Source organism: Lissotriton helveticus, chromosome 8, assembly GCF_964261635.1.
Source record: "Lissotriton helveticus chromosome 8, aLisHel1.1, whole genome shotgun sequence".
NCBI classification, from domain to species: Eukaryota; Metazoa; Chordata; class Amphibia; order Caudata; family Salamandridae; genus Lissotriton; species Lissotriton helveticus.
This window is the reverse complement of record NC_136069.1, coordinates 1,071,265,518-1,071,292,419: the sequence shown is the minus strand read 5'-3', so window position 1 is coordinate 1,071,292,419 and position 26,902 is coordinate 1,071,265,518. Positions and strand designations below refer to the sequence as shown.

At 44.5% G+C, this 26,902-nt stretch overlaps 1 protein-coding gene across 7 annotated transcripts in view; it reads left to right on the top strand.

Moving 5' to 3' along the window:
• Nucleotides 1-26,902, top strand: part of LOC144773109 (betaine-homocysteine S-methyltransferase-like) — a 656,112-nt gene that overhangs the window by 310,872 nt on the left and 318,338 nt on the right. For all 7 annotated transcript variants that reach the window (XM_078657962.1, XM_078657963.1, XM_078657964.1 and 4 more), the window contains one exon: nucleotides 8,939-9,100. In XM_078657962.1, the coding sequence (XP_078514088.1) occupies nucleotides 8,939-9,100 (162 nt within the window). The remainder of the gene's footprint in view (nucleotides 1-8,938; nucleotides 9,101-26,902) is intronic.

Below are 26,902 nucleotides of genomic sequence, written 5' to 3'. Positions count from 1 at the left end.
CTCGCCAGAATATCCATGGGGCGTACATCCGACACCGCGACAAGAGACTAAAGACAACAGCATGGCTAGCTTAGCAGAGATTTCTTTCAAAGAAAGATACTTATTCTGTTGCCAAGACAAAAAAAGATTACGACCAAATTGACGTCCCAGAGGACCGAGTATCGCGGCTCAGGAGGCAACGAAAGGCAGATCCCCCGCAAGAGACGACGGACCGGTGGGTGTTCCCCAATCTGAGCACAGTCCACTGAACTATGTCCCGCAGAGAGCGCTGAACGAATCACATTAATAGAGCGGTAAGTCAGACCATCCGTAGCCAATTCAGCCAGGAAATTTAATGTGGGAACAACGCCTGCGACCACGGGATCCAGACCCCTTCGAAGACACCAACGCAGCCACTTGGTCCAAGCGGACCCATATCGTTTTGTTGTACTGTCCGCCCAGGCCTTTGACAAGAGATCTTGAGCCGATCCTGAAAGGCCTGGGAGCGACCAACGCCTCCAGAAAGCCTCCATGCCATGAGGCGTAGAGAACCCTGACGAATTAGTTGGTGCTGCTCCCCGTCCGGATTCAGAAGGAGATGAGGAAGCGGGGGGAGTAGGATTGGAAAATCCTAAGAAAGTTCCAGAAGAACGGAGATCCACACTTGAGATCTCCAAAACGGCGTCACTGCCACCACCTCTGCTCCCAGAAGCCGGATCCGGGCTGCCATCCGCACCACCATCGAGAACAGGGGAAAGGCATAACGCGTCTTGTGGCTACAATCCTGAAGGAAAGCATCCGTGGCTTCCGCCAAGGGATCCAGTCTCCAGCTGAAGAAGCGTTGGAGCTGATGATTGAGGCGGAACGCAAAGAGGTCCACTGAAAACGGGCCCCAGAGACGGTCCAGCCACCGGAAAACTAGAACATCCAGCTTCCAGAGGCTGGAGTCCCTCAGATGCCTCGAGTGCCAATCCGCCACTTGGTTGGCTTGCCCCGGAAGGTATTCTGCTGTCACCGAGAATTAGTGTGCCAAGCAATACTCCCAGGACTCCTTCGCTAGATCTGCCAAGGCACGGGACCGGGGGCCTCCCAGACGATTGACATAGCGGACCGCCGATATGTTGTCCATTTTCAACAGGACGCATGCACTCGCCTGCTGCCTGGTCCAGCAGCGCACGGCGAATGAGCCCGCCAGACAATTGATGTGTAACCTTTGCTCCTCTAATGACCAAACGCCGCCTGTAGAGAATTCTCCGCAACGGGCACCCCATCCCGACCTCCTTGCGTCCCACTCTATGACCAAGTCTGGGGCGGAGCTGAAAATCGCACACCCGTTCCAGGCCTCCATGTGTGCCTACCACCATGTCATCTCCTCCGTTGTTTCCTCCGACAGGGGCACAGATTGAACGTAAGTCAATCCTTTCCGGAGATGATGCGCCTTCAGGCGCTGCAAGGCCCGATAATGCAACGGACCCTGAAAAATTGCCTGAATGGACGACGACTGGAGGCCAACAACCCGGGCAAGCTGCCGCAGTGAGGTCCATGGCCTGGATATTGTCAGACGCAATATATACCGAATTTTGGCTACCTTTTGGGGTGGAAGACTTAAGGAAGCCTGGACGGGCCCACGACAAATCCGAGAAAAACCAGGCTTTGAGTTGGACAAAGGACCGATTTCGGCCCGTTGATGACAAATCCCAGGCTTTCCAGCAGGGACACCGTGCATTGTAACTGGACTGTCAGCCTCTGGGGACACTGTGCCATAAGAAGGATATCGTCTAAGTACACAATCATCCTTATTCCCTGTCCACTCAAAAACTCCACCACTGGATGAAGCACCTTTGTGAAACACCAAGGCGCTGAAGACAGACTGAAAGGAAGGGCGACAAATTCGTAAACCTGACCTTGCCAGAGAAATTGAAGGAACCGTAGATGGGGAGGATGGACTGGGACTACCAAATACGTGTCCTTGAAGTCCAATCTGACCATCCAATCGCGCGGCAGGAGTACATCCCAAAGAAGATGGATCCCCTCCATTTTGAAGTGCCTGTAAACCAACCAACCATTGAATTCCTTTAGGTTGATTACCGGACGCCACCCCCCATCTGTCTTTTCCACCAAAAAGACATTGCTGAGGAAACCGTTGGGATGCCGAGTGGATCGACAAATGGCCCCTTTCTCGAGGAGATTGGACATCTCTTCGTCGATCAACTGGGCATCGACAACGAAAAAGGAAATGGGCCTTGGAGGTTCCACTTGAACAGGTTGGTCGTAAGACTCTATGTGGAACCCTCTTACCGTCTGTAAGACCCGTGCGTCTGACGTCAGCCAAGCCTACACATCCTGAAAGGCCGCCAAACGACCCCTAATACGAACCTGCTCGGCAGACATGACACTTAGCGCCTGATTGACCACCTCCGGCATTGTTCCTTAAGCCGCCACAGCCTCAAATGTTGCCCTCGGGTAGGCTAGAAGTTATTGAAGTTCGCCGAGGAAGTGTATAGCCCTCGTCCAGAGACTTGTCCCTTGCCCCCAGATTGCTGACCATCACGACCCCTACTGCGACCGGCCCTTAGGGACAAACTCATCTGAAACACCCTTTTAATATTAGATTGGGCTTTGTCTAATGATGTAAAGGTGGCGACAAATTTCCCCAGCTCCTTTATAAAGGGCTTGCCAAACAGGCCTCCCTGGGCGACGGCCGCCGCCTCCGAAGAAGCTAAGTCGCCGAGCTTCGGCTCAAGTTTTATCAGCAAGGACCATCAGCGCTCCGTTGAGAGGGCGCAGTTGGCATTTCCCATGAAAATTATAGCCCTCTGTGCCCAATTGGACAAGACTTCCGGGGATATGGTAGAACCAGTGACCTTTGCCTCCTCGGCCATGTCCAGGATTTTTGTCATTGGACCAATGGCGTTGAGAAGCTTGTCCTGGCATGACTGCCAGGACCTATCAATCCCTTTACGTACTTGGCCAAGAAAGTGGCCATCTTTGAGTCCAACTCGGGCGTTAGGGCTACCTTTCCTTCTAGCGTTGGACGGGGGCACTCAGCCCGGAGACATACCCGCGCTTCCTTTTCCAGAGGTTTACGGAGGCGCCCTGCCACAAACTTGGCCACCTTGTCCCCAGGTGCCCAGGCAGCGGAGCGCTGATGCATAATTTCATCCGGGTCCAGCATGCCTGACTCATCCTGAGGCAAAGTGGCCGTGGAACTGGCCGGCGCCAAGAACGTGAAGACCCCTCATCGTCGATGTCCGTCTGAGAACCCCCCCCTTGTGAGACGGGGAAGGAGGTGCCGTGGACATCGCGGGTTCCGGTTGCCTCGGGGGGGCAGAAGCAGGTGGACCGGTCTTCGCCAAAACGCGCACTTTAAGCGCTCAAAGGCGTCCGTATCCACCCCCTGCGCCCCTTCCGCGCTACCTTCCCCACATACCTTCTTAGGGGGAGGGGCCCCCTCCACCGGTACTGGAGCTGGGGCAGGGGGGCGGTCCCTAGGTGAGCATGAGCTAGTTTAGCGCACTCCGCAATAATGCGGCTGGAAAGGCGCTCCTCGATAGGGGCTACCACCTCATTCACACACCGATAGATGGAGCTATCCACCGCCTCAAAGAAATCATCATCAAGAGGTAAGTACTGGGTGGACTCCTCTCCCTCATAATAATTATCTTGCTCCATCCTGCCCAGGGTCCCCAATCAGAACCTACACTAAGAGCAGTGACATCTGACAGCAGGCAACTATGAACACCAACACAACCCTGGTGAATGGGGGTTACCAGGCCAGGAATGTCTGTATTATTTGGGCAGACTACAGAATCTGCAAAAACTATAGCGCGGTCTGGCCGCAGTGAAAGTGCACACAGACACCCCCCAAGAGCGCAGGCCCTCTAAACAGACCGGGCCAGCCACCACCCTGCGCGCTGACAAACGTGTGGAAAACGAAAGGCATAAACTCGCCCGCAAGCGCTGACAGACTGAATCTCCGTGTAATACTGCCCAGTGGGCGCCCAGGCACTCGAACTGCGACAATACAGACCCCCGGGGGGCGTTCAAGGTGTGGCGGCAGGGGGACAGGCTTCGACGCTCTCGGCTCCCTCAGCGCGGTCTCCTCAGAAGGGAGACTCGCGCCGGAAGCAACGAGACGCGCAGGCGCCCACTGGAGGGCAATCAGCGCCGCCGCAAGTGGGCCAGCCGCGTAAGAAGAAAGGGAAACGCTTCTGCGGCCACGAAGTAAATCTGAAAACAAAATACTGTGAAAACAGATGGCAAAACCACATTCCCTGTTAACCAACAGCCCAACTGTAACGTAGAACACAAAGTCCAAGAGTCAATAAATCGGGAAGGAAAAACAAACAGCACTTAACTCTGGCTGCAGCAGCGAAGAAAGAGGAGGGCTGCATAAGATGGAGGACCTTTTCATTGGAATGGCATGGACAGTTTGGAAGGACTATACTGCGATGTTTCCCCATGGATTGATGGGATTTGTTGTTCATGGACCATGATGTATTTGTTGATTATTGGTTTCTATGCTGTTTTTTCTTTGTTTTTGGAAGAAAAAGACCTTTACATTGCTTTTCTGGCTGCTGTTATTTGGTTTATGAATTAAAGCGAAGGAAGAAAAGTATAATCCGAGCCGCCGGTCCTGACATAGAATTAATACTAACTGGTAATTATGTCATCCTTTGTGTGACCATCACTTGCAGGGTGGGAAAAGAGTTTCGCAGTTGATCACAAGACCTTTGAACAAGCTCTCAGAATTTTTCCTTAACAAAATCAGAGCCATATACAGCTATTTTGACTTCAACCAGACCCAGTCAATGCGCAACTTAACTGCCCATCACAGCCAATGAAGTAACCCTGTCCTTGTGGCCAACCGTCCCCACCATCGTAATCGCTGCTACCATGAAGACCATCCATGCTAGTGCTCCATCTGGCCTTTGATCCTACCCCCACCTTCATCAAAGGATTCCTACCAATGAGTGAAGCACTACACCCACCCTTGATACCTCCATCAACTCAGCTGCATTCCCAAACACCTGGACAAATGCCACTGTCATGCCCCTGCTTAAGAAACCATCCACTGACCCAGCTACGCATTGCAACTACAAACCCATCTCCTTCTTACTGTACTTGACAAAGGTCTTAGAGAAACTACACCTCACCAAACAACAGTTCTTCAACTCCATCCAGTCTGGATTCAGGCCCAATCGAAGTACAGAAACTGCACTCGTCACTGCCACAGGTGATAGCCCTGTGATCCTTGATGGAGGATAAAATGCAGGGCTCATTCTCCTGGACCTCAGTGAAACATTTGATATGGTCTCACACCCAGTCCTCATCAGGTGCCTGTACGAGATTAGCATCCAAGGACCCACTCCCTGCTGTATCTGCTCCTTCCGAGTGGCTAGAACACAAGCTGTCAACTTGGCAACTTACTAATCGGAAGCCCGCAAACTCATCTGCTGAATGCCTCAATGCTGATCGCTCAGCCCCACCCTCTTCAACGCATACATGATCCCTGTGGCTAACGTCATCTGGGCACACAACATCAACATCCTCGGCTACGTAGGCATCACACAATGCATACTCTCCCTCTCAGACCAGACTCCCAACACAAGAAAAATATCTTCTACTTGCATGACCGAAGTCATTAACTGAATGAAAGCCAACTGTCTCAAGCTCAACACAGGAAAGACATAAGTAGTGATCTTCGGAAAGAACACTTTACCATGGGAATCCAACTGCTGGTCGCCTGAACTTGACCTGCACCCAGAACCTACTCCAGTAAACTCAAAACAATCATCAACAGCAAACTGGACGTAATCATGCAAGCCAATGTCACTAAATGCATCCTGCTTCCACACCCTGAAGATGCTTAGGAAGATCTTTAACCACTTGGCTGCTAAGGCACCTGATGAGCTTCCATTGACTTTCCATTGAAATCAATGGAAAGTCCATGACGAGTTACCCTTGTCATTAGCGCTGAAGTGGTTAAGTGACTCCTAAGCAACACTGGAAACACTGTCCCTCATTCTCTAGTCACCTGCAAGTTGGACTATGGGAACACTCTATGCCAGGATCACCAAGCAACTCACTACAAGGCTAGAAACCATCCAGAACTCAGCAGCCAGACTCATTCTCAACCTCCAGCACAGAACTCACATCAGGGAACTACCCTGTATTCGATAACACAAATGTGCTCAATTCAACTCCTCACACATTCAAGGCACTACCCTACGTAGGCCCTAACTACCTGGACAATCATACCTCCTTCAACCAACCACCCATATATCTCCGCTCCGCAGGACTGCTACTCACACATTCCATGCATACACAGGCCAGATCAAGGGAACAGGCTTTCTCTTATATCCTTGCTAAAGTGTGGAACGATCTCCCACTGCACATCAAAGGCTCCTCCTCTCTTTTTGAATTCTACAAGCGGCTGAACACTTGACTTTTAAGTTAACCAGCCTACCATAGGCAGAGCTATGTACACATACCTGCTCAGCACCAGCATGATTGTGCGCTTTGCAAATACCCATCACATATTATAACCAGTATTGTCTCAAAGATGACACTCAAAGCTGCAAAAAGGTAGTAATCTAATGAAGGGTTTCCTTGTTAGCCTAGAGGAACTCAATTCAATTCAAACCTCTTTATTCGGGTATCATAAAAATAACCATAAAAGCACAGTACAGTTGACAAAGTATAAAAACTCCATTATAGTGCAAAATCATGTCATAGCTGCATTGTACAATATTAAAATATTAAATACTTAGATAAAATCAGATCACATAATCATGGATTTATGCTAATTAAAACATTTTTTAGAAAAGCTTTAACCGCAGCAACGACATCTAGACATTGCAAAGCCAATAGTGCGGGCAACATTGTCTCAGGCCAAATTTCTGCAATACAGGGATGATCCATCTCCTCGGTCTAATATAGTATCAACAGAAAAACAATATGTGAATAGTTGACTGAGTGGAGCCATCATCACACGGGCAATTACATAAATCTTTAGACCAATCATTTAGTTCAGGAAAACTAAGGGATCTATAAAGGATGTTCAGTATGAAACTTGTCAACCGGAAACTGTCATAATCACCAACAGTTAAAAAGATATATGGCTGTATACTGGATGTCAGCAGTTTAAGTTGAGGTTTTTGGACACTTAATTTTTTCATTTCGTTTAAAACTCTAATTTCACCAAAATAACCCATACAGATAGATTTAAAAGTTTTCCTGGACACGTTACACATAGTATTTGGCTCAGTGAAATATTCTCTATGACCAAGTTTAATTAAGAAAATGTTATCATATTCTAGCCATCTGATGTGTTTGGCCCCATCCAACTTTAAAGCATCAGTTAAAATGTGACGATTAAAAGCATTTTCATCTGTGGTCCAAATTCTGTGCCATAAGAGAACAGGCTCAATCTTAATCAAGTCATTGGTGCGTTGTAGGATTCAACTAACTCAAGAGTTTGTGGAAGGGTAAAATATACTTTTGCATCACAGGACTTAATAATTGACATAAATTGTATAGCCTGTAACTATAGATTAGGGAAAGTGGTGTGAATCGAGAATATAGTGGAAGGAATATGAAGTGGCCACAATGTTTTGACCAGAGTATCAAGGGCCAGAATGTCGATCGGTAAATATGTATACATTTTTTATACTCAACTCTACAGCTACACATCTTGACGATATACATCTTCAAGGTACGTATAATTGGATTTAAGAACGTCAAATCTATACCTCCATTAGTGCACTTCCTTCTCGATATTTGGCTAGCACTGTTATGACTGCTTGATATTTCTTTTGCAATAGTTCATACTACAACAAGGAAAATATCATTTTCTTTGTGGGTACAAGAGTTCAATATCCACGGTACTTCGAGATGTGCAGCACATCTGTTAGTGAAACTAAATTCCACCATTGTTAACACTTAAATATCTCCCTGGACCTGCTTTTCTTCGCCATCTCTCATCAATTTCTCTTTTTCTACCCTATTCCTTTAAAATTCTCTCTATTGTGCCCATGTTGACCTATAACCTTTCCTTTAAAAAATATATATTTCTCTTTTCCTTTGCACACCTCTCCCTCCCTGTATTCCTTCTCCCAACCGTGCCTTGTATGACTATGCTTTTTTCAGTTTTTGCTACATTCTTCCAGTTTTTCCTTTTCCCACTAATCACTCGAACTCGCTTTAGCCTGATATTGTTTCTTATCTTCTCTTTGCCTCGTGCACCAAAAAACTGCAAGTACCCATATTATCCTTGGATTAAATGGGTATAAACAAAGCTGCTTGCAAGGTCCTTTATTCTCTCCATTCCTGTATATCCATTATTTCTTTTGCACTTGGTTCTGTATTTTCTCGGCATTCTCTTCCAGCCAGATGAATGGACCCCATCTAGTGTGGGTGTGAGTAAGTCTCTGAATGGGGACTGCTTGTACTACAGTCAAGCCAAATGAATTTTGCATTGTGTTTTTTCAAATGTTTAAAGGGGCATACTTCTGGTTTCTCCCCAGAGGAGCCCCGCACTTGTAAACATCATACATTTCAAAAAGGTAAATATCCTGTGGAAGCTAGCAAGACGTCATTTTCATTGCCTACATACTTCATTTTTAACCCATAGTGCCCGAAAACTGTAGAGTGCTGCATAAACAAATGTTCCTTGTGTTTACAATTTGATGTACTGTCATGCCACAGTATATGTCCACATTTTACTTTGTAAAAAATGTACCATGCATTTGAGTTCACTGAGGTCAGGGGATGGGTTCATGTCAGAAGTTCAAAATACAAAATGTAGTAAGTTCGAATGAAAGTGAATCCAATGCGTGGAGACTGCCAGTGGTCCTACAAGTTTGTTCTACTCATAATGTACTTTCACACCAGTTGTGCATACTACAATACATTCTTAATCTAACCGATGCAATATCTTGTTTTCTTTCCTTCTCAGGAGCTTATGGCTTGGCATAGACCTCAATTGCAGTGCCTGGAGTCTGCAGGAGTAGATTTGTTTGCATTGGAGACAATCCCAAGTCAAAAGGAGGCTGAGGCTTTTGTAGCTCTACTTAGAGAGTTCCCAAATACCAAGGCGTGGCTTTCCTTTTCATGCAAGGTAAATATGGCACTGTTTTCATGACTCATGATGTATTTTAACCACTTTCTGGAGTTCTGTCATTTACTGTTTCTTAGTCCTTGACAGCCTGCACCATCATCAAAACCAGCTGCATAATTTGTAACGCCATCACGACCAGCACCCCGCTTACTTTGCAGGCAAGCTCACCAACTCTGGTGGTTCTCCCCACACCTGCAGCTAAGCCACCTTCAGACTGGAGATTTAAAAGTGTAAAAGAAAAAATACAGGGCAGAAGACCTTTTCCATATATGCACCCGGGATCTGGAACAACATCCCCATATCTATCAGGACCACCCACTTGCTCATCCAATTTAGACATTAGTTTAAGACACAGCTCTTTGAAGAAAATAACATGGCAGTGCAGTAGCAGTACACTACAGCTCCCAGAACCTCTCTTTTCTCACGTGTTGACTGTATGCTTTCCTTGGACCATATGCAGCACTCTGCATGGAGCAAAACTATCAAAAAGTCAACAAATATCAAATACATACATTTATAATTGTCCCTTCAATAGATTGTAAGGGTTTGGCAATTACACACACCAGTTTACTGGTTCTCATGTTTTTTTTTGTTCATGTGGAATTTGTTGTCAGTAACCAGACACAACTTCACCAGAATCTTTCACTTCCAATAACGTATGTGGGCCTTCCAGCTCTGACCCTTTAATATGGTCGTGTTTTTAAATAAAGCAGTTTGTGATAGGTAAGTAAATGTTCACATTTAGTCACTAACGTTCTAGCTAACGACACAAGTGCAAGTCTATGAAAAGAAAGGAATTTAATATGCACTGTCCGCAACAATCACAGAACATTTCTAAATCTAATTTGCAGTAGAAAGCAGTTGACGCTTCAGGTATGCCTACTCTTTTCCTTGTCCTCTTTTTCCTCTTCCCCTATTATCAATTACATTATCTCATTACTCACACTCTTTCGTCCTAGTCACCCTTTCATTCTGCCTTCTCTTTGTGGTACTCTAGGAATCAAAGGCCTCTCGGTGTACATGCAACTGTCATTCTGCATCATTAACTGACCCATTTTTTCCCTAATGGACTTGATATATGTGTATCCACTACACTAGCTCCATTTGTGGTTTCTATTGCGTCATCAGCAGTAAGCATATCAGAACAAATTTGACATTTTTGTGGAGGGCACAGTCCTTTCTGCCAGTACTGCTGGGGAAGCAGGCAACTGCTGCTCTTGTTGTAATATCTGTTCTGCTTCTGTAACTCCTGACCTTCGCAAACAGTCTGACCAAAATTAGATAAATGAACTCTGATAAACAGCAATGAGGCCTCTGTTGCCTCTCACAGACACTCCACTTATGAAGGCTACACGTTTTATCTTGGCATGTGCATTCTCTTGGCATGCTCGTGTTTCAACAATGGCTTCTTTGAGAAAATATGGACACTAAGATATACAATGCTTTGGTTGGCCAGAGTTATGGATTTCGAACATGACATACCATTTGATTTTCACTGGCTTCCTCCTCCGCAACTTGAACTTCCTTAGGCCAATTTCCTAAAGTCACCCAATAGAGCCCAGGACTAGAATGCTACTTGTGCTAAACTGTACCTGATGTAACTATGTTACAATGTTCTGAAACAATGTCCATTCTCATGTAAAGCGCTCCGATACCTCCGGGTCTAGCCAGCGCTATATAAAACTTTTCAAATAAATACATAAATACATTTCCCCTAGTCTTTGATCAAGCTTACTGTTATTCCGTCTGAAGTGCTTGTAGCAGTATTGTCATAACTTTCGAATAATATCTGGGGTTAGTGTCCTTTTGGATGTGTAGCAATTTGAAACACCTGTCCATGCCTTACAGATCCAGAGATACTGTTGTTTAAGGGTGCAGTAACACCCTAACCCTGATGCCAATTCTCCAATTACTCATAGAAACCTATGGGCACTGTCAGTGCCGTAGGTTCTGTGGGTTCAACCACCACCTAAAAATTTGAACCATGAAACCAGTTATTGAGGAGACAAGGGAGCCTCAAGTTTGGTACCCTTGGATAACACTCTTTGGGTGCTGAGTCGAACATTGACTTAAGAGATCAGTTGTTGTTTCAACTGGCCTCTTCCTTAACTGTGTCTAGAGCCTTTTGTACGCTATAGGATGGCCCCAGTAACTAAGGACAAACTAGGATTAAAAATGAAGAAACATATAAGAGAACATATGAATCTACAAAGTGTCTAGCATGAGGTAATGTTATTTAATCACATTGCCACATCAAAGAACATTTGACATATTTTGAACATTTCAATCATCATAATTTAAACAAGAGGTGCCCAAAGGACAGAGAAAAGGAGGGGAGGGGTGAATTGATGTGAGGATCGTGGTCATATAAGAAAAAATGGAAAAGGAAGTGATATCAATAAATCATTTCGCTATTGGAGTTCAGTCAGTATTTACAAGCCAAAGCTACATGGATTCGTATATACATTTCTACAACGCTATGCCCTATTCATGGAACACAGTATGAAATCTCTGTTGATACAAGGGCTAGTTGTCAGAAAAGGAATGTCGACGTTTCGACCCAGTGTAAACAACGTAGGTTTGTATACACCTTACAATGGGGTCTTCATCAGGACAAAGGTGTGTGTAGTTGGGCACCTAATGAAGTATAACAATAAAATCGGTACTAAGTAATCCAAAGGAATTCAATTACAGAGAAACCTGTTACCTAGACAAATATTTACCAAAAGTCCTTCTACCAGCTCCCTGATGACAACTGAAACTTTGATTTTAAAAGTCAGTTCTTTGGTACTCCATATCCAGCACCTCTGTGAGTTTACAATCTCAGTTCACTTTTTATTTAGTTGGATTTAGAGGCTTTAAGCAGAGTTTCAACCTTTGGAGATAATCCTACTGTGATTTACCCTAGTGCATCCTTTTCTATAAATGTGTCTTTTAAAAGTCCCCTAAGCAGCTTTGAAATAGCCCTCAAACTCCATTTCCTTCAATTAGAGTGAAGTCATATCCACCTTCATTATAGTCTTTAGCATAGAGCATATTATGCATATACCTTGGATTTTATATGAAGGCTTGAATGCAGGGATTATGCATTAGTGCTTTACGGTGTCACCAAATAGCAGTCTTCAGTTCAACACTGAACTCTTTGGCAGCATTTCACATGCAAGCACCATTTTGTATGAACTGCTGCAATATGTCTTCCCCAATCAGTCAAATATTTTAATTCATTGGACATAGAGCGGTGTAGAACCTGTGTGGCAGGTTCCAGAGTAAGGGACTTCAGGCACTCTGAGTGCCTCATGGAGACCGCTCTTCAAGCACAGATAGACACCCTGATTTCCTTGATGGAAAATTATATGGATATCAGCCACACAATCTCATTTGCATTACTGTAATCCAGTGACTGAATGATTCATAGGAGACCTATAGGCAATTAGGTCTTCTCAGGTTGACATTTCCTTAAAAAAATAATAATACCCTGCCAGGGAGTATTATACACTAAGTAGGATTTACTCCAATTTGTCAGATCCTCTAGTCAGATTATCCATTTATCTTATCATCCAGAATTAGATTTACTTCAGTCTGCTGACTGTATCTTACACTACACTGGACGATAGAGTTTCTGCGATGCGAATTATATCAAAGCCCACAATGTAATGTATATAAACATTCTGATGCCTGATATGACACATTAGGTAAAGTGTTTAGATTTACAAAATTGATTGCATGAGATCCTTGATGTTTTTTGAGTGGAATATGGCGGCTATTGTACGCGCCTACGCATCACCAAATCAAGTGTTTGCGTAATCGTTTCAATAATTTCACGCCATTACACAACACGAAACAAAGTGTTATTTATGTGAATAATCTGTATGAATTTTCTCAATGTTACAATGTCCATCAATGCAAATAGTTTCAGGCTTTTATGCATCACATAACTTAGTATTCACGTTATCTATGTAAATAATGCATTTAAATTCCACTTGTGATCATTTCAGTGTCACAATGTTTACGTGCAATACTGATATCCTTAACTTTGGACCACCAAACTGAAGAAGTTTGGTCCATACTGTAGACTAGGAGAATGTTTGTACAATCTAATGCACTTTACCTCTCCCTGCACCTGTGCAGAATCTCCACCCGAGCACATCAGTGTAGATTGACATGTACGCCATGCCGTCACTTGACGTGCACGAGTCCTGTGCTGTCAATTTCGATTTGGCTGGGAATTTCTTTTTTCAAATAATCCCTGTCAAACCTGACGTTCTTCCTTTGTGTCATTCACTGACGAGAGCCGCATCAGGGAAAATGCGCGATTCTGTGCGTGTTCTCCTTCATTTTCTTTTGCTTTCCGCAAATTCTTAATGCGCCACATTTTGCATCTACCCTATAACCTAGATTCATACGGACTGGTTCTGCGCACAGACAATTGGCATTTAAAGATTAAGGTAAGATGCTTGCGGCGTCCTACATTCCTATCATTTCCCCACCCTTCCAGTGGGTCTCTGACTACCTGACACAGCTCAATTGTTCTTCAATTCATATGACCTGCAACTGGCATCTAGCCTGAACGGTGATTCGTACTGATTAAATACATTTTGAGATTCAAATCTTAGACAATGGCATTTGTTTAAATATCAAAGCCTCCTCTACAACAGAGGTATGTTTTTGTAAATTATTTTCTACATATCCCAGCAATTTCAGCAATGCGTACAACAATTACTAATCCTGCATTAGCATTTCTACTTGCGGACTGCTTCTGATCCAATCACTGAAGATTCCAATGCATAACGCCTCCTTGTACCGGATCACCTACGTATTTATCACAATATCTGGTAGGCCTTTGTGACCACCCAATTTTTGCTTTTCTCCGTTTAAATTCTCTGAAATATACCCTATCCTTACTCCAATTCGTTTTGCCCTTTTGAAGGCTGTCCCTTTTCCCCCTACTGTCCTGAAGAAGACCCGTTGTGACCTTATTCCAGATTAATGCACCTCCCAGGGTCGAAACGTTGATGCTCCACATCCGGTCGAAACGTTGATGCTCCACATCCGCTCATGTCCTATTGTTTCACCCCAAAGCCTAATCAATTCCTGTGCTAGGGCTCTGTGAAACACATGCACAACAAACATAGAAGAACTGATGTTATTTGAATCATTCCTTTTAGTGTTGTACAGTCACCCGTATTGTATATAATCCCTCTATGCTCACTTTGTCACTTTACTCACTCGATTCACCTATCCACAAAATGTCACCTTTTTGTCAGAACAATTTATATAATATTTTTGTGACAGCCATATTTACAAACTGAAATAAGCAACTAACTGTTCAAATCATTTGAATAAAATTACTTGTGTTTCCTTTCATCCATTTTAAATATGACACACTAAGAAATTGTCCTATCGGACTGAACCAATTGTAACATTTTGACTCTTTGTTATCAGCCTGGTTGCAAGGATTTAATGTGATCGGTGGAAGCACTGGTCAGTCACCAGTTACCATAAACAGCCATAGACCTGATCATGCAGGGCATAATCCACTTTCTTCTGTAGGACTGGCAGTGGGGGCTAACTGCCTCCACCCACCTGCTGGTCTAAATAATTTAACCAGTCTTATCCAGTCTTAAATGCCCACAATAGTTTAAAAATATTTTTATAAACATCAGTTTGTCAGTCACCTACTTACAATTATACCGCCCCCTACTGAAAAGGTGTATAAAAAAACAACAAAATTGTGTAAAGGTGAGAAAGTCCTTCACGTGCGCTACACCAGAGGAGCTACTGGTAGGTTCTCACCAGTTTTGCCCACGTTTCTCATCATTGGTAACTTTCTCACCTATAGAAAGTGTCCAGTACAGAGATTAGAGGTGAAAATCATAATGTGGGTGTCAACAAAGAGAAAAATGCCCCGTAATGTGTATATATCTCTAATTAAAATTGAGTAAAGACTCACATGTACAACGTGCCAATTTTATTCAAGATCGTGAGCTTACTCAAGGTTTAAATACAACAGCATGTTGCAGACCAATTCAAGACGGGCCAACATGTTTCATTGCCTATCCTTTGTTACGGCATTTTCGTCAGGGCTCGAGGTCTGAATTCACCTCACTGGACTTCAAGATTGTTGTAGGCGAAGTGACTGACAAACACAAGAAAACACCAATTAAAAACTACCAACCAGTTAGGACATCCTCTATAACATCTACTGGCTTATCAGGTCAAACATTGACCTGAATAACATTTATTTCAATGTATATTTACCAGGTGGTAGCCAAGGCCCCTCGTACCAGCTTTCCACCGTGTCAAGGGGTATTTCCTTCTATCGTAAGCCCCCTTACAACACCATCAGTTGCCGTGAATATACCATTGAAAACATATAACCACTGTTTATTCCATTCTCACATATACCGAATGCTCGTTAGTTCAAGTCATGGCAATAATCCCACGCCCACCGTATTTACCAAGGGTTTTGTTCAGCTGCCAAAGTTAATTACAAACTTGCTGTTCCCTCAGCTCGTTCAAACTCGGCTTTGTAACTTGCACCGTGAGCTTTATTCATCAAAATCTTTTAGGCACATCACCCCTCTTTGTTAACATCCATGAAGGGGTCAAGTGTCACTGCTAAAACACTGCTCATAAAAGCAACATGCATACTCTTACCGCGTACTCCCAGCTTCGTCTCGTTCCGGCGTGTTACTGCGGTCCTCATGCTTCGCTTTCAACTGCGCATCCAGGAAGAATGAAGTCATATGACTTTACCACCGGTCCTTGCGCATCCTAGTGGAAACAACCAGGCGTCATCTTTGAATATTAATCTCCATTGTGCTTCATGAATTTAAAAACTGCAACGGGTATTGCAGTTATATAGTTCATATACGATATCGACGTATACGTCATGGACATAGTTTCTATAAAAAATGGTTAGTTTTCCAACCTTATTCTTGCCCATATTACGCCCGCAGTGTCAAACACTCAACATTGCCATATGGCTTTTGTATATCAATACCCACGTATGCACAATCCAATTTCATGGCTAATTATTACATTTAAAAAGCCACAGCAAAGCAGTTTGCTTATGAATCATGTCACATCGCTTCTGACCATAACACATCACATTGAAAAGGGTAAGCGCCATCTTAAACTAGTATTCTCAGTTATGCGTAATCCATTTGAGAGCTACACCAAGCATTACAACGTTGTAGCTCACATTCATGTGTCAGCAATGCCGAAGCCTCAACTTTGCTAGATAGACTTTACCTATTGCTGCTAATATGTGGGCAATTAAGTTCCAGAAATAACTGCAAGGATCAAGACTCTTCATCTAATGGCCACAATGGCATGGATACATTACATTAATGGATCCCATGTTAGTGCAAAAAGTGGGGCCTACTTCTGTCATGTTGCTCATAATACATATTGTCCACAATCAATTAGGCACCATCACCGATATCAAAGTTACAATCATCATTCCCCTCAAAGGGGTGTACAATAGTGTGTTATGTCAGATCTCACTCCCAGCTGTTTACCTACTGATCTTATTCCATTCAATAAAGTCATTCAGGCCGAGTTGATCAGCTTTTTCAGAAAAAATCCATCAGGCCTCTTTTTTAGCTAGCATTTTCTCAATGTTGCATGCCTCACCCACTGCTCTTTCCATCACGAGCCACTTCAACACCCTATAGTCATGGTGTTGCTTCGGGCGGGCGATGTAGCACCAACCATGTGGTTAGCTTTCCTGATTTTATTGTACTCAGATGTTCTTGAATATGTAAGTTGATCTTTCGTGAGGTTAAACCTGTTTAGTGTAAGCCACACTGGCAGGTAAGTCGGCATATCACGTTAACAGTATTGCAATTGCTGAATTTGTTCAAATACAATGTCCTCCCATTCAGCAACAGCACACTGCTGATCTTCTCTGTCAGGTCACACACTGAACAACTGCCACAAGGGTAGTGTCTGGGCAGAATCGATTAACTTTAAGTGCGCTCACAAGCCGTCTATGCACCAGTTTGTCCTTTAAGTTTCATGCTCGCCTGAAAGAAAACCTGGACAGTGGCATCTTGAATTCAGTTGTGGATAATAATGGTCAATGTTTCCTCATAGCTTGGTGAATTTTAGTCAACAAGGGGTCAAATGTCATGACCACTGGCAGGCAGAGCCGGACTGGGAACCTCAACACCGGCCCTGGCAAAGTGCTCGGCTGCCCCACCCTCCCCACTCCGGGGGGTTGGGGGTCCCGCTGAGCTCAATTCTTTCAAGTAGAGTATCTCTAGGTGTATTAAGAGCTCTTTTCCGGGCTTTGTTCACCACTCTGCTGGGATAGAACCTCTGTACCAGTTTGTCAGCCAAACTCTCAGACTGCTGCATATAGGCGCTCGTAGATGAACAGTTCCCGCAGTACCACAGAAACTGACCCACAGGAAGGTTATCACGTAAGGCCCTCGGGTGAAAGGACTGGTAATGGAGCAATGAATTACTATCTGTGGATTTCTGATGAACAGTGGTGCATAATTTATTAGCAACCACCGAGATGTCCAAATCAAGATAGGGTGCTTGTTGATTACTCATAGTCCAAGTGAACTTCAGGCATGTATCCAATCCATTAAGCCAGTTCAAGAATTCTAGGAGACTACTTTTCGATCCGGACCAAATGCACAACATATCGTCTGTATACCTCTTCCAGAGGCAAATATTCCTCTGGAACGGGTTTGATGTATGATGAATATAGTTCTCTTCAAACTAGCCCACATAAATGCAGGCCAGACTCGGCCTGAAGGTTGCACCCATCGATGTTCTGGATACTTGTAAAAACAGCTGGTTCTTATAGCTGAAATAATTTTGTGACAGGGCCAAGTCTATACACTGTAGCACGAATGATTGGGGGTATCATAAAACCACTCCTGGACCCCAAGAGCACGCGCTGCTGCCACCAGCGTGGCATCTTGGTGTATACTAGTGTAAAGTGACTCAATATCTATAGTCACCAAAACCTGTTGTGTACAATCAAATTCTATTTCATCAAGAATGTTTAAAATATCCATCGTGTCCTGGACATAGGAAGGTTGTTTTAATACTGCCTCCCTCAAGAAAACGTCTACAAATTGTGACAAAGGTTCAAGGATGGATTGTATCCCCAAAACTATCAGCCATCCTGGGGGTGGTCGTTGGACCTTTTGGATTTTTGGCAGTATATAAAATGCCAGTGTTTGGGGTTCATTAAAAATTCAGCCTCCTTACCAGTAATCAATTTTTTCTCTTTCGCCTGTTCAACCAATGTCTTACTTAATTAGATCTAGAAGCTCACCGACAGGGTCTTGGGGTAGTGGCTGGTAATTTTCACATACCCAAAGGAGTCTCAAGACTTCAGTCTGTTAATTACTTGTATTCATTACAACCACCGCCCCACCCTTATCGGCAGATTTTATGGTTATTGCTTCATTATCCTGTAAACTTTTGATTGCATGCCGGTCATCATGGCTCATGTTGTTGAAGGTATATTGTTTTTCGGACTCTTCTAATGCAGTGATGTCATTGAGCACCAGTTGCTCGAATACTAGCACCTCTGGTCTTACCGATGAATTTGGAGGACAAAAATGGGAGGGGCGAAGTAGATTTGTTGAAAATAGTGAGGGGGTAGGTGCTCTTATTTGCAAAGAATGTTTTTAACTTGATTTTTCGCATTACCTCATTGAATTCCATCCTACATTTAAAAGAATCATGTCGAGGAGGGGCAACATATCCCAAACCCTTATTCAAAACCCGCAACTCACTAGATGTCAAGGTGTAATCCGATAAATTGACCACTATATTATTCACAGGGGGTCCTGCCCTGACTGCGAGTTATTCGTGGTGAGTAAGTTTGCCATGACTGGCATTGGTTCTGGTGTGCGGGGCTTCTGCCTCTCTGTCCTCCCCCTCTGTTGCCCCTCTGATTTTGTCCTAAAAAAGACCTCAACAGGGCTCCTAGATCTTCGATGGACTTGGCTTGAGGATTAAATCTCACTCTATTTTGATTTGAGGATTCTGCACCCGTATCTTCTTCTTCGCTGGAAGTATTATCAAAAGTCCAATTTTGAGGAGTTCTTCTGACCTGTTGACGCCCACCTCTTTGATAGCTTGTCTGTTGTGTTTGTTCACTACCTGTTTCGTAATATTTATCCTCCACGTAGGGAAATGCCCACTCATGGGAATACCGTTCCTGGTTATGTTTATGACCTTTGATCTTTTGGTTGACCATATAGTTCTTATAATCTGCAAGATCCTCTTAGATCCGCAGCAACTGCTCCTTGGTATCAGTGATGATGGTATCCATCTTGATAGTCTCTTCAAGCTCTAAAATCTTTTTTAGCAACTCCTCACTCAGTCTTCTAGCTGTATTAATAATCAAGATAAGCCAGTCCCGGCTGCATTTATTTTCGATATAACTCCAATCCACCCGGAACTGTCTATCTTCTAAAAATATTCTTGGCTCTATTCTCACTAGTAGACTGGCCGGAGCAGCACATGCGGGGAGGTATTTTGTCAATAACGCCCCTTGTAAGGCAACCGTCACTTGTCGTTTCTTTGTACTACTCAATTTTTCCAATTCTTCTCTAGCTGATGTGGTGCTAATCAAAGGAGAGTCTGGGAATAGTGAAGGCCCAGATAATATTGAGGCAATCTGTTCATCAGAAAATGCTAAACAGTTTTTATCCATCCTCTACTGACCAAATTGCAGTTACTGTCAACATATCTTTACAGGTATATGCAGGAACGGATTATATCTGCCAGTGCTCAAATAGATAACTTTGTTGTAAAAAAGGATTCCAATCTGATTGGTACAAAATGACATTTTCCACTATATCTTATAAATGCTCTCCACTGTCCACAAGTTAATCACAATAGGGAGCTCTAGAGGGAAAGATTAATCAGGTCGCCCTACACTCACAGATAACCATAAACACCCATAGACCTGATTATGCGGGGCATAATCCACTTTCTTTTGTAGGACTGGTAGTGGGGGGCAACTGCCTCTACCCACCTGCTGGTCTAAATAATTTAACCAGTCTTATCCCGTCTTAAATGCCCACAATTTTTTTAAAATATTTTTATACACATCAGTTTGTCAGTCACCCCTTTACAAATATAGCCCCTACTGAAAAGTGTATAACAAACAACAAAATAATTGTGTAAAGGTGCGATGCACCAGAAGAGCTACTGGTACGTTCTCACCCGTTTTGCTCACGTTTCTTATCATTGGTAACTTTCTCACTTATAGAAAGGGAAAAGGAGAAATGTCCACTACAGACATTAGAGGTGAAAATAATAATGTGTGTATCAATAAAACGAAAAAGACCCCGTAATCGGTATACATCTCCAAGTAAAATTGAGTTAAGACTCACATTACGACGTGACAATTTTATTCAAGATTGTGAGCTTACTCAAGGTTTAAAAACAACTGCATGTTGCAGATCAATGCAAGACGGACCAACATGTTTCATTCCCTATCCTGTCACCAGTTACACCTTTAAAACAGGCCCTCTTTTCCTGTGGACTCCTTTCTCTTCTATGCATCTAAGAGGTCACTTTATTTAGATTCAAAATTCCTTTTGCTATCTTCCCCCTTTCAGGCACATTCATGGAGGTGGTGATGTATTCAGGCTCCTTAGTTCCAAGCACTGGAATGCTTTGCATCTCTTAAGAGTTCTCCTTTCATGCAGCTTTAAAACCTTTCTATTATATTTCTCTCTCCGATATCTCAATGAACTTATCACTGTTTCTACTCTCTCTACTGATGGTGTTTTTCAGCGGTGTGATGTCTCATTGCGGTGACCATGAACTTAATAGAAATTTCATTAATTTATTAAATTCACAGATATTAGAAGATGGAGGCTCTTTGTGTAGATGCATTATCTTCAGAACTAAAGGTCCATCTTACTCACAAATGATGGCCCTCTTCCCAAAGGGCACTATGGAAAACCTGTGGTGGTGGAACACATTGAAACTTGGAATGAGTGCTTAATTTTTGAGTGACCTCCAGACCTTCTGATAGTGTCCAGTGTAGGCATATCAGGCTGATATGCAAGATATGGTTATAAATCGTTGAGAAGCAAATGGTCAGCAGAGTTTCTGGCACGGTAATATTTGTCATTATTTGTGGCTGATGGTTAATTGTTGCACACATGGTAAATGGTTCTGTAGTAAGGTACATAAATCAGAGATATCTAGCACATTTTTGAAGTATAATATCTTCAGACCTCACAGGCCTATCTAAAATTGTAGCCCATTTGAACTCAGGGTACTACAGAGACATAATTGACAGTATGATGGAAGAGAGAGTATTTTTTTCAGACAGTTTTAATTTGATTTCACTAGAAACCAAAGGAAACAGGAAGCAAACAGGAAGCAAACAATACAAAGACAGTGAAATAAGCTGGACAATCCAAGCGTCCTGGAGGCAAAGAAATTAGACATTGATCTACATCATATGACATTGCTGGTTACATTATAAGCATAGTGGTTGTCATTAGGACTCCGATGTGATGATAGTTACATCTGGTAAATGGTGTATCAGAATGGAAGAGAGAGTATTTTAATGCCTGTTCTTCCATTAGAACTTAGCAATAGAACTTACGTGTTCTGCCCCAAATCCTTAGTGGGAGTATTTTTCAATTGGCAGCCGGATCAGCAATCTATTTGGTGGACGACTTTACTACAGGATTCGAGTCAGGATTTCAATTGTGTCTTTTCACCTCTCTTGGGGATCACAAGAATGCACGTTTATACCCAGAGACAGGCAGCAGATTTGAGTCATATCTCCACTTGGACACCTTAATCTTGGTTTTTTATTCTCTGGACATCTTTCTTTTTTAACATATTTTTATTAGCATTTATATGTTTCCAGTTGTACATATAATCAGATATATTGCATTCTGTACACATTTTTATTCTCCCAGGATATATCTTTGTACAGAGTCTTAGGTTTGTAATTGCAGTGTGCATGTTAAAACATTCAGGACTCAGTACTTTCCATTAACACTCAACTTTAGTGACTAATCCCCTCCAGATTTTCTCTTTACTTTGTAATCTGTTCCCCTAATCTGTATAGCCATGTTGTGTACTCGGGAGAGTTAATCTCCATCTATACTTCCACTAAGGATCACCTGTTTGCTATATGTTAATTTCGATTTATATAGCGCCAAATCACCGACAGGTCTCTTAGCGCTTGCTATGGGAACCCGTCCTGGCTTTCCCTGCGAGATAACCCCTACTGGGCATCCCCAAGGTGAAGACCAGGCATCCCATCGCAGTGGGACCGTAGTGGAGATTAAGCAAGCTATTGCCCAGAGTTGCAGAGTGTGAACCCATGATTCGAGTAGGCACCGAGGCGAGAATTATCGAGTCCGTGGACATTTTGAGCTCAAGACCCTGCCGCGTCGGGAATTGAACCCTGGTCCCGGGTCTGACCTCTGCATCAGGAATAGTCCCAGTAGACATACCTCCACTGTTCCTGGCAAGTCCTGGCCAGTGTCACATTTATTTGAATTAGTGCTGTGTCCCAATATTCTTGTAATGTCTTACAACCCTAGGTCATATGTATAAAACCCACATCTTGTTGTCCAAATCTAGGACATTTCAGCGTCTCTCCTCCATACATCAGATTTAGCTGGTGGGGAGTGGGGTAGACCATGTGTACATAATTATAATGAATACATTTCAGTGCAGCATTTCTAGAGATTTTCTTGATTTTCTTTGCGCTCTAAAGTTTCTTGGTCCCTTCTTCATCTTCTAGATTCCTCCCCACTGCTTCATTCCACTTAGTCCTAACCCACTCTAATGGTGTCCTCACCATCCCTATCAGAGCTCTGTAGTGCCATTTTACTAGGTGTCTCGCGGATCCCAACGTGATCAGGACGTGTAGTGTGTCATGTGTTTCGGTTCTCGTTGGGCCATTCCTCATAACTCCCTAAATGTTTTCACTCGTGGTAATTGTGAAATTGGGCATTTGACAGGTCATTCTAGGTTAAAAATTCCTCAAGCGGGATTAATTCACCAATTTTAGGTATAGGCCCCCCACTGTCCTGACCCCGACCTCAGTCTAACTGGTCAGCTGTGTCTCTAGGAAAAGAATGGGTGGTGTCCCATGTGGTAGCCCAACCAAAGGCAAGTCTGGGGCATGAAGTGGATTTCTGGCCGTGAGTCTTTGGCACCTCTTCCAACAGTAGAGCGCTCCTTGTAGGAGCACTCCCGGATGAGGAACCTCCATGGCATAGTGTATGAGCTTAGCTGTGATTTGCCATTTGCCTCTGGGCGGTCCTGTGGCTTGTGACAGTCAGAAGGTCAAGGTCTCGTCCAACCATTCCATGCAGCCTTCCTATTTGCCTAAATAACTCTGTCAGTGGTTCAATGGCCAGAGCAAACAGCAGAGGAGATGATGGCCACCCCTTTCTGGTGCCTATGAAAATGTTATAGGGCCCGATATCACAGCCCCCCCCGGTCCTAACCCCTGCCGTGGGGGAATAGTATTTTGACCCAATTTACCCACCCATCTCCTGATCCCATTTTGGTCATTGTAGTCAATCAATCAATCAATCAATCAGTCAATCAGGGAATTGTAAGCGCACTAATCACCTGTGAGGGTCTCAAGGCGCTATGGGCGTTGGGGTCCGCAGATCCATTTAGCCGAAGAGCCAGGTCTTGAGGCTCTCCCTGAAGGTGTTAGGAAGGGGTCACGTCTGATGTCTGCCAATAGCTTGTTCCAGGTCTTGGATGCAATGTGGGAGAAGGATCTTCTGCCTGCTCTGGCTCTGTGGGTGTGTGGGATTTCAGCCAATAAGTGGTTGGAAGATCAGAGGTTTCTTTTGGGTACGTGGAAGTTGATTCTGTCGTTGAAGTATTTGGGTCCGTTGTTGTGTAGGCATTTGTAGGCCTGAGTGAAGATTTTGGAGGTGACCCTGTTCTCCATGGGGAGCCAGTGGAGTCCTCAAAGGTGTTGGCTGCTGTGTTCGTGCCGGGGGATGCCAAGGACGAGTCTGGCGGTGGTGTTCTGTATTGTCTGGAGTTTGCGGAGTAGGGACTTGTTGTTGCGGGCGTAGAGTGCTTTTCCATAGTCCAGTGTGCTGGTGATGAGTGCATGGGTGACTGTCTTCCTTGACTCAGGGGGATCCATTAGAAGGTCTTAAGGAGGATGCGGAGGGTGTTGAAGCAGCTGGAGGTGACGGCGTTGACCTGTCAGTTCATGGTGAGTGATGAGTCGAGTACAATGCCAAGGTTTTTGGTGTGATCTGAGGGGGTAGGTGGGCCTTCGAGGGCGGTCGGCCACCAGGTGCTGTCCCATGCTGGAGGGTTGGAGCCGAGGACGAGGACTTCTGTCTTCTTGGCGTTGGGGTTCAGGCACCTGTTGGTCATCCAGACTGCGAGGTCTTGCATTCCTTTCTGGAAGTTGATTTTAGCGATGGTGGGGTCCTTGGTGAGGGAGAGAATGAGCTGGGTGTCATCAGCGTAGGATACGATGTTGATGCTGTGTTGTCGGACGATAGCTGCAGGGGGGGCATGTAGATGTTGAAGAGGGTCGGGCTCAGCAATGACCCCTGTGGGACTCTGCAGGTGATTTTTTTGGGATCGGAGAGGAAGGGTGGTAGTCTGATCCTCTGGCTTCTTCCGGTGAGGAACGATCGGATCCAGTCCAGGGCTGTTCCTTGAATGCTGGCGTTGTGTAGTCTTGTGACTAGTGTGCGGTGGAAGACCGTGTTGAAGGCCGCTGAAAGGTCAAGTAGGATTAGGGCTGCGGAGTGGCCTTGGTCCGGGAGGGTCCGGATGTCGTCTTTGGTGGCGAGTAGGGCGGTCTCGGTGCTGTGGTTGCTTCTGAATCCGGATTGGGATGGGTCGAGGATAGCGTTCTCTTCGATGACCCATGTCAGTTCCCTATTGACTGTTTTCTCTGCAACTTTGGCTGCGAAGAGGAGGAGCGAGATGGGCCAGTAGTTCTTGAGGTCAGTGGGGTCAGCTGTAGTTTTCTTGAGCAGATACCTGACTTTTGCGCACTTCCAGTCATCTGGGAAGGTGCCTGTTATGAAGGTGGTGTTGATAGTGCGTGGTAGTTAAGGTGCGATGGCCGCTGCAGCTATGTGGTAGATGTGAGAAGGGCAGCTTCGGTGGGGACCCGAGTGGATGCCTTTCAAGGTCGAGGCGGTGTTTTTGGCCATGATCAGTGTCCAGTTGGAGATGGTGGGCTGGCTAGTGTCTCTTGGGGGTGGGTGGCCAGCTGTGACTTCTGGAGGATGGCCGACAAAGTTGTCGTGGAGGTTGTAAATCATGAGGTGAAAGTAGGTTCCAAGCTTGTCACAGAGGCCTTGGGATGGTAGGATATCTGTGACTTTGCTGCATGGGTACTGCGTGTAGTACATAGGAAGTCCCATCTAACAGAGTCAAAGACTCTCTCCAAATCCACTGACATTATCAGTGCCTCAGGGCAATTATCTCTGTCTGGATGATGCAGGACATGGAAGAGCCATTGAATATTAGGTGATGTGGTCCTAGTCTGTATAAACCCACTCTGGTCATTATGTATGAGTATTGTCAAGAGTTTGCTCAGAATTTTAAAATCTGTGTTTAGCATAGAGAGAGGTTGAATCTCAGACTCTCTTGCTCCTTTCTTTTTAGTCTTCGGGAGGGGAGTCACCAAGGCGTCTCTGGTAAAGGCCGGCAACGTGCCCTTATGCCATGCTTCGGCATACAGCGCTTCTAGTTGTGGGACCAAAGTCTGTGCCAGCACTGAGTAGAATTCTTCCGTTAGTCCATCTGGTCCAAGTGTTTATCCCGTAGCCATCTCCCGGATAGCCTCATGTATTTCGTGGGCTGTCACCGGATCCCCAGACCTGCCCTCAGCTGCGGGTTTAAGATCTGCATCGGCAACAGAGCCAGGAACCCCATCAAGTCTTCTATCCACTGCACTGTCGGTTCCTTATAAAGTTTCTTATAGTATGCACTAAACTCATAATTTATATTGTTGGGGAGGTATAACATTTCCCCCTCTACTTTCACAATTTGTGTTATTGGCGCTCCTCTATTCTCTGGTTGTTTTAACCACGCTTACAGTCTACCTGATTTACCATCCTCTTTGTGTATGTTGGTGTGGTACTCGCGTATGTCTAATGTTCATAACCGTTCAAGCACCCCAGTATATTCCCATCTGGTGTTTTCTAGCTGTTTATGTGTGTCTGTATCTTTCAACAGTTTACGTACCAGTTCATACAGGATATACTCGTTGGGCTACTTCCTTCAGCAGATTTTTTCTCACTTCCACTGTTGTGCCTAAACAGTGGCCCCATATCACCAACTTCAATGCTTCCTACTGTGGCTCTGTAGTCAGTTGATTGTGCAGGAAGTTGCCCGCAACTTTTTCCTCCAGGAATTGCATGAAGCAATCGTCTGTTAGTAAGGCAGGATTAAGGCTCCAAGTAGGTGTCGCTGTGGGTTCCGATAATGGTCAAAAACAGAGGAGGAGGGGGCTGTGATCAGAGACTGTGCATCCCAGGTATTCTGTGTGTGTTGCCCAGGACGTCCGTTTATCTGAGCAAATAAGTCCAATCCTGTATGCCTGTTGTAAAGATATGTATAATACAAATAGTCTTGTGTCTGTCCATGTTGTACTCTCCAAATGTCATCTAGCTTCCACTGTGTCAACCAATTCTTAAACCCCTGTGCTAGTTTAGTGACTACCGTACCATGTAGTGTAGGGGTTGAGCAGTCCAGGCTGATGTCCGTGACAGTTAAAGTCGCCACCCAGTAGCACCTCAATCCCATGTAGGGAAGATAGTGATGTGC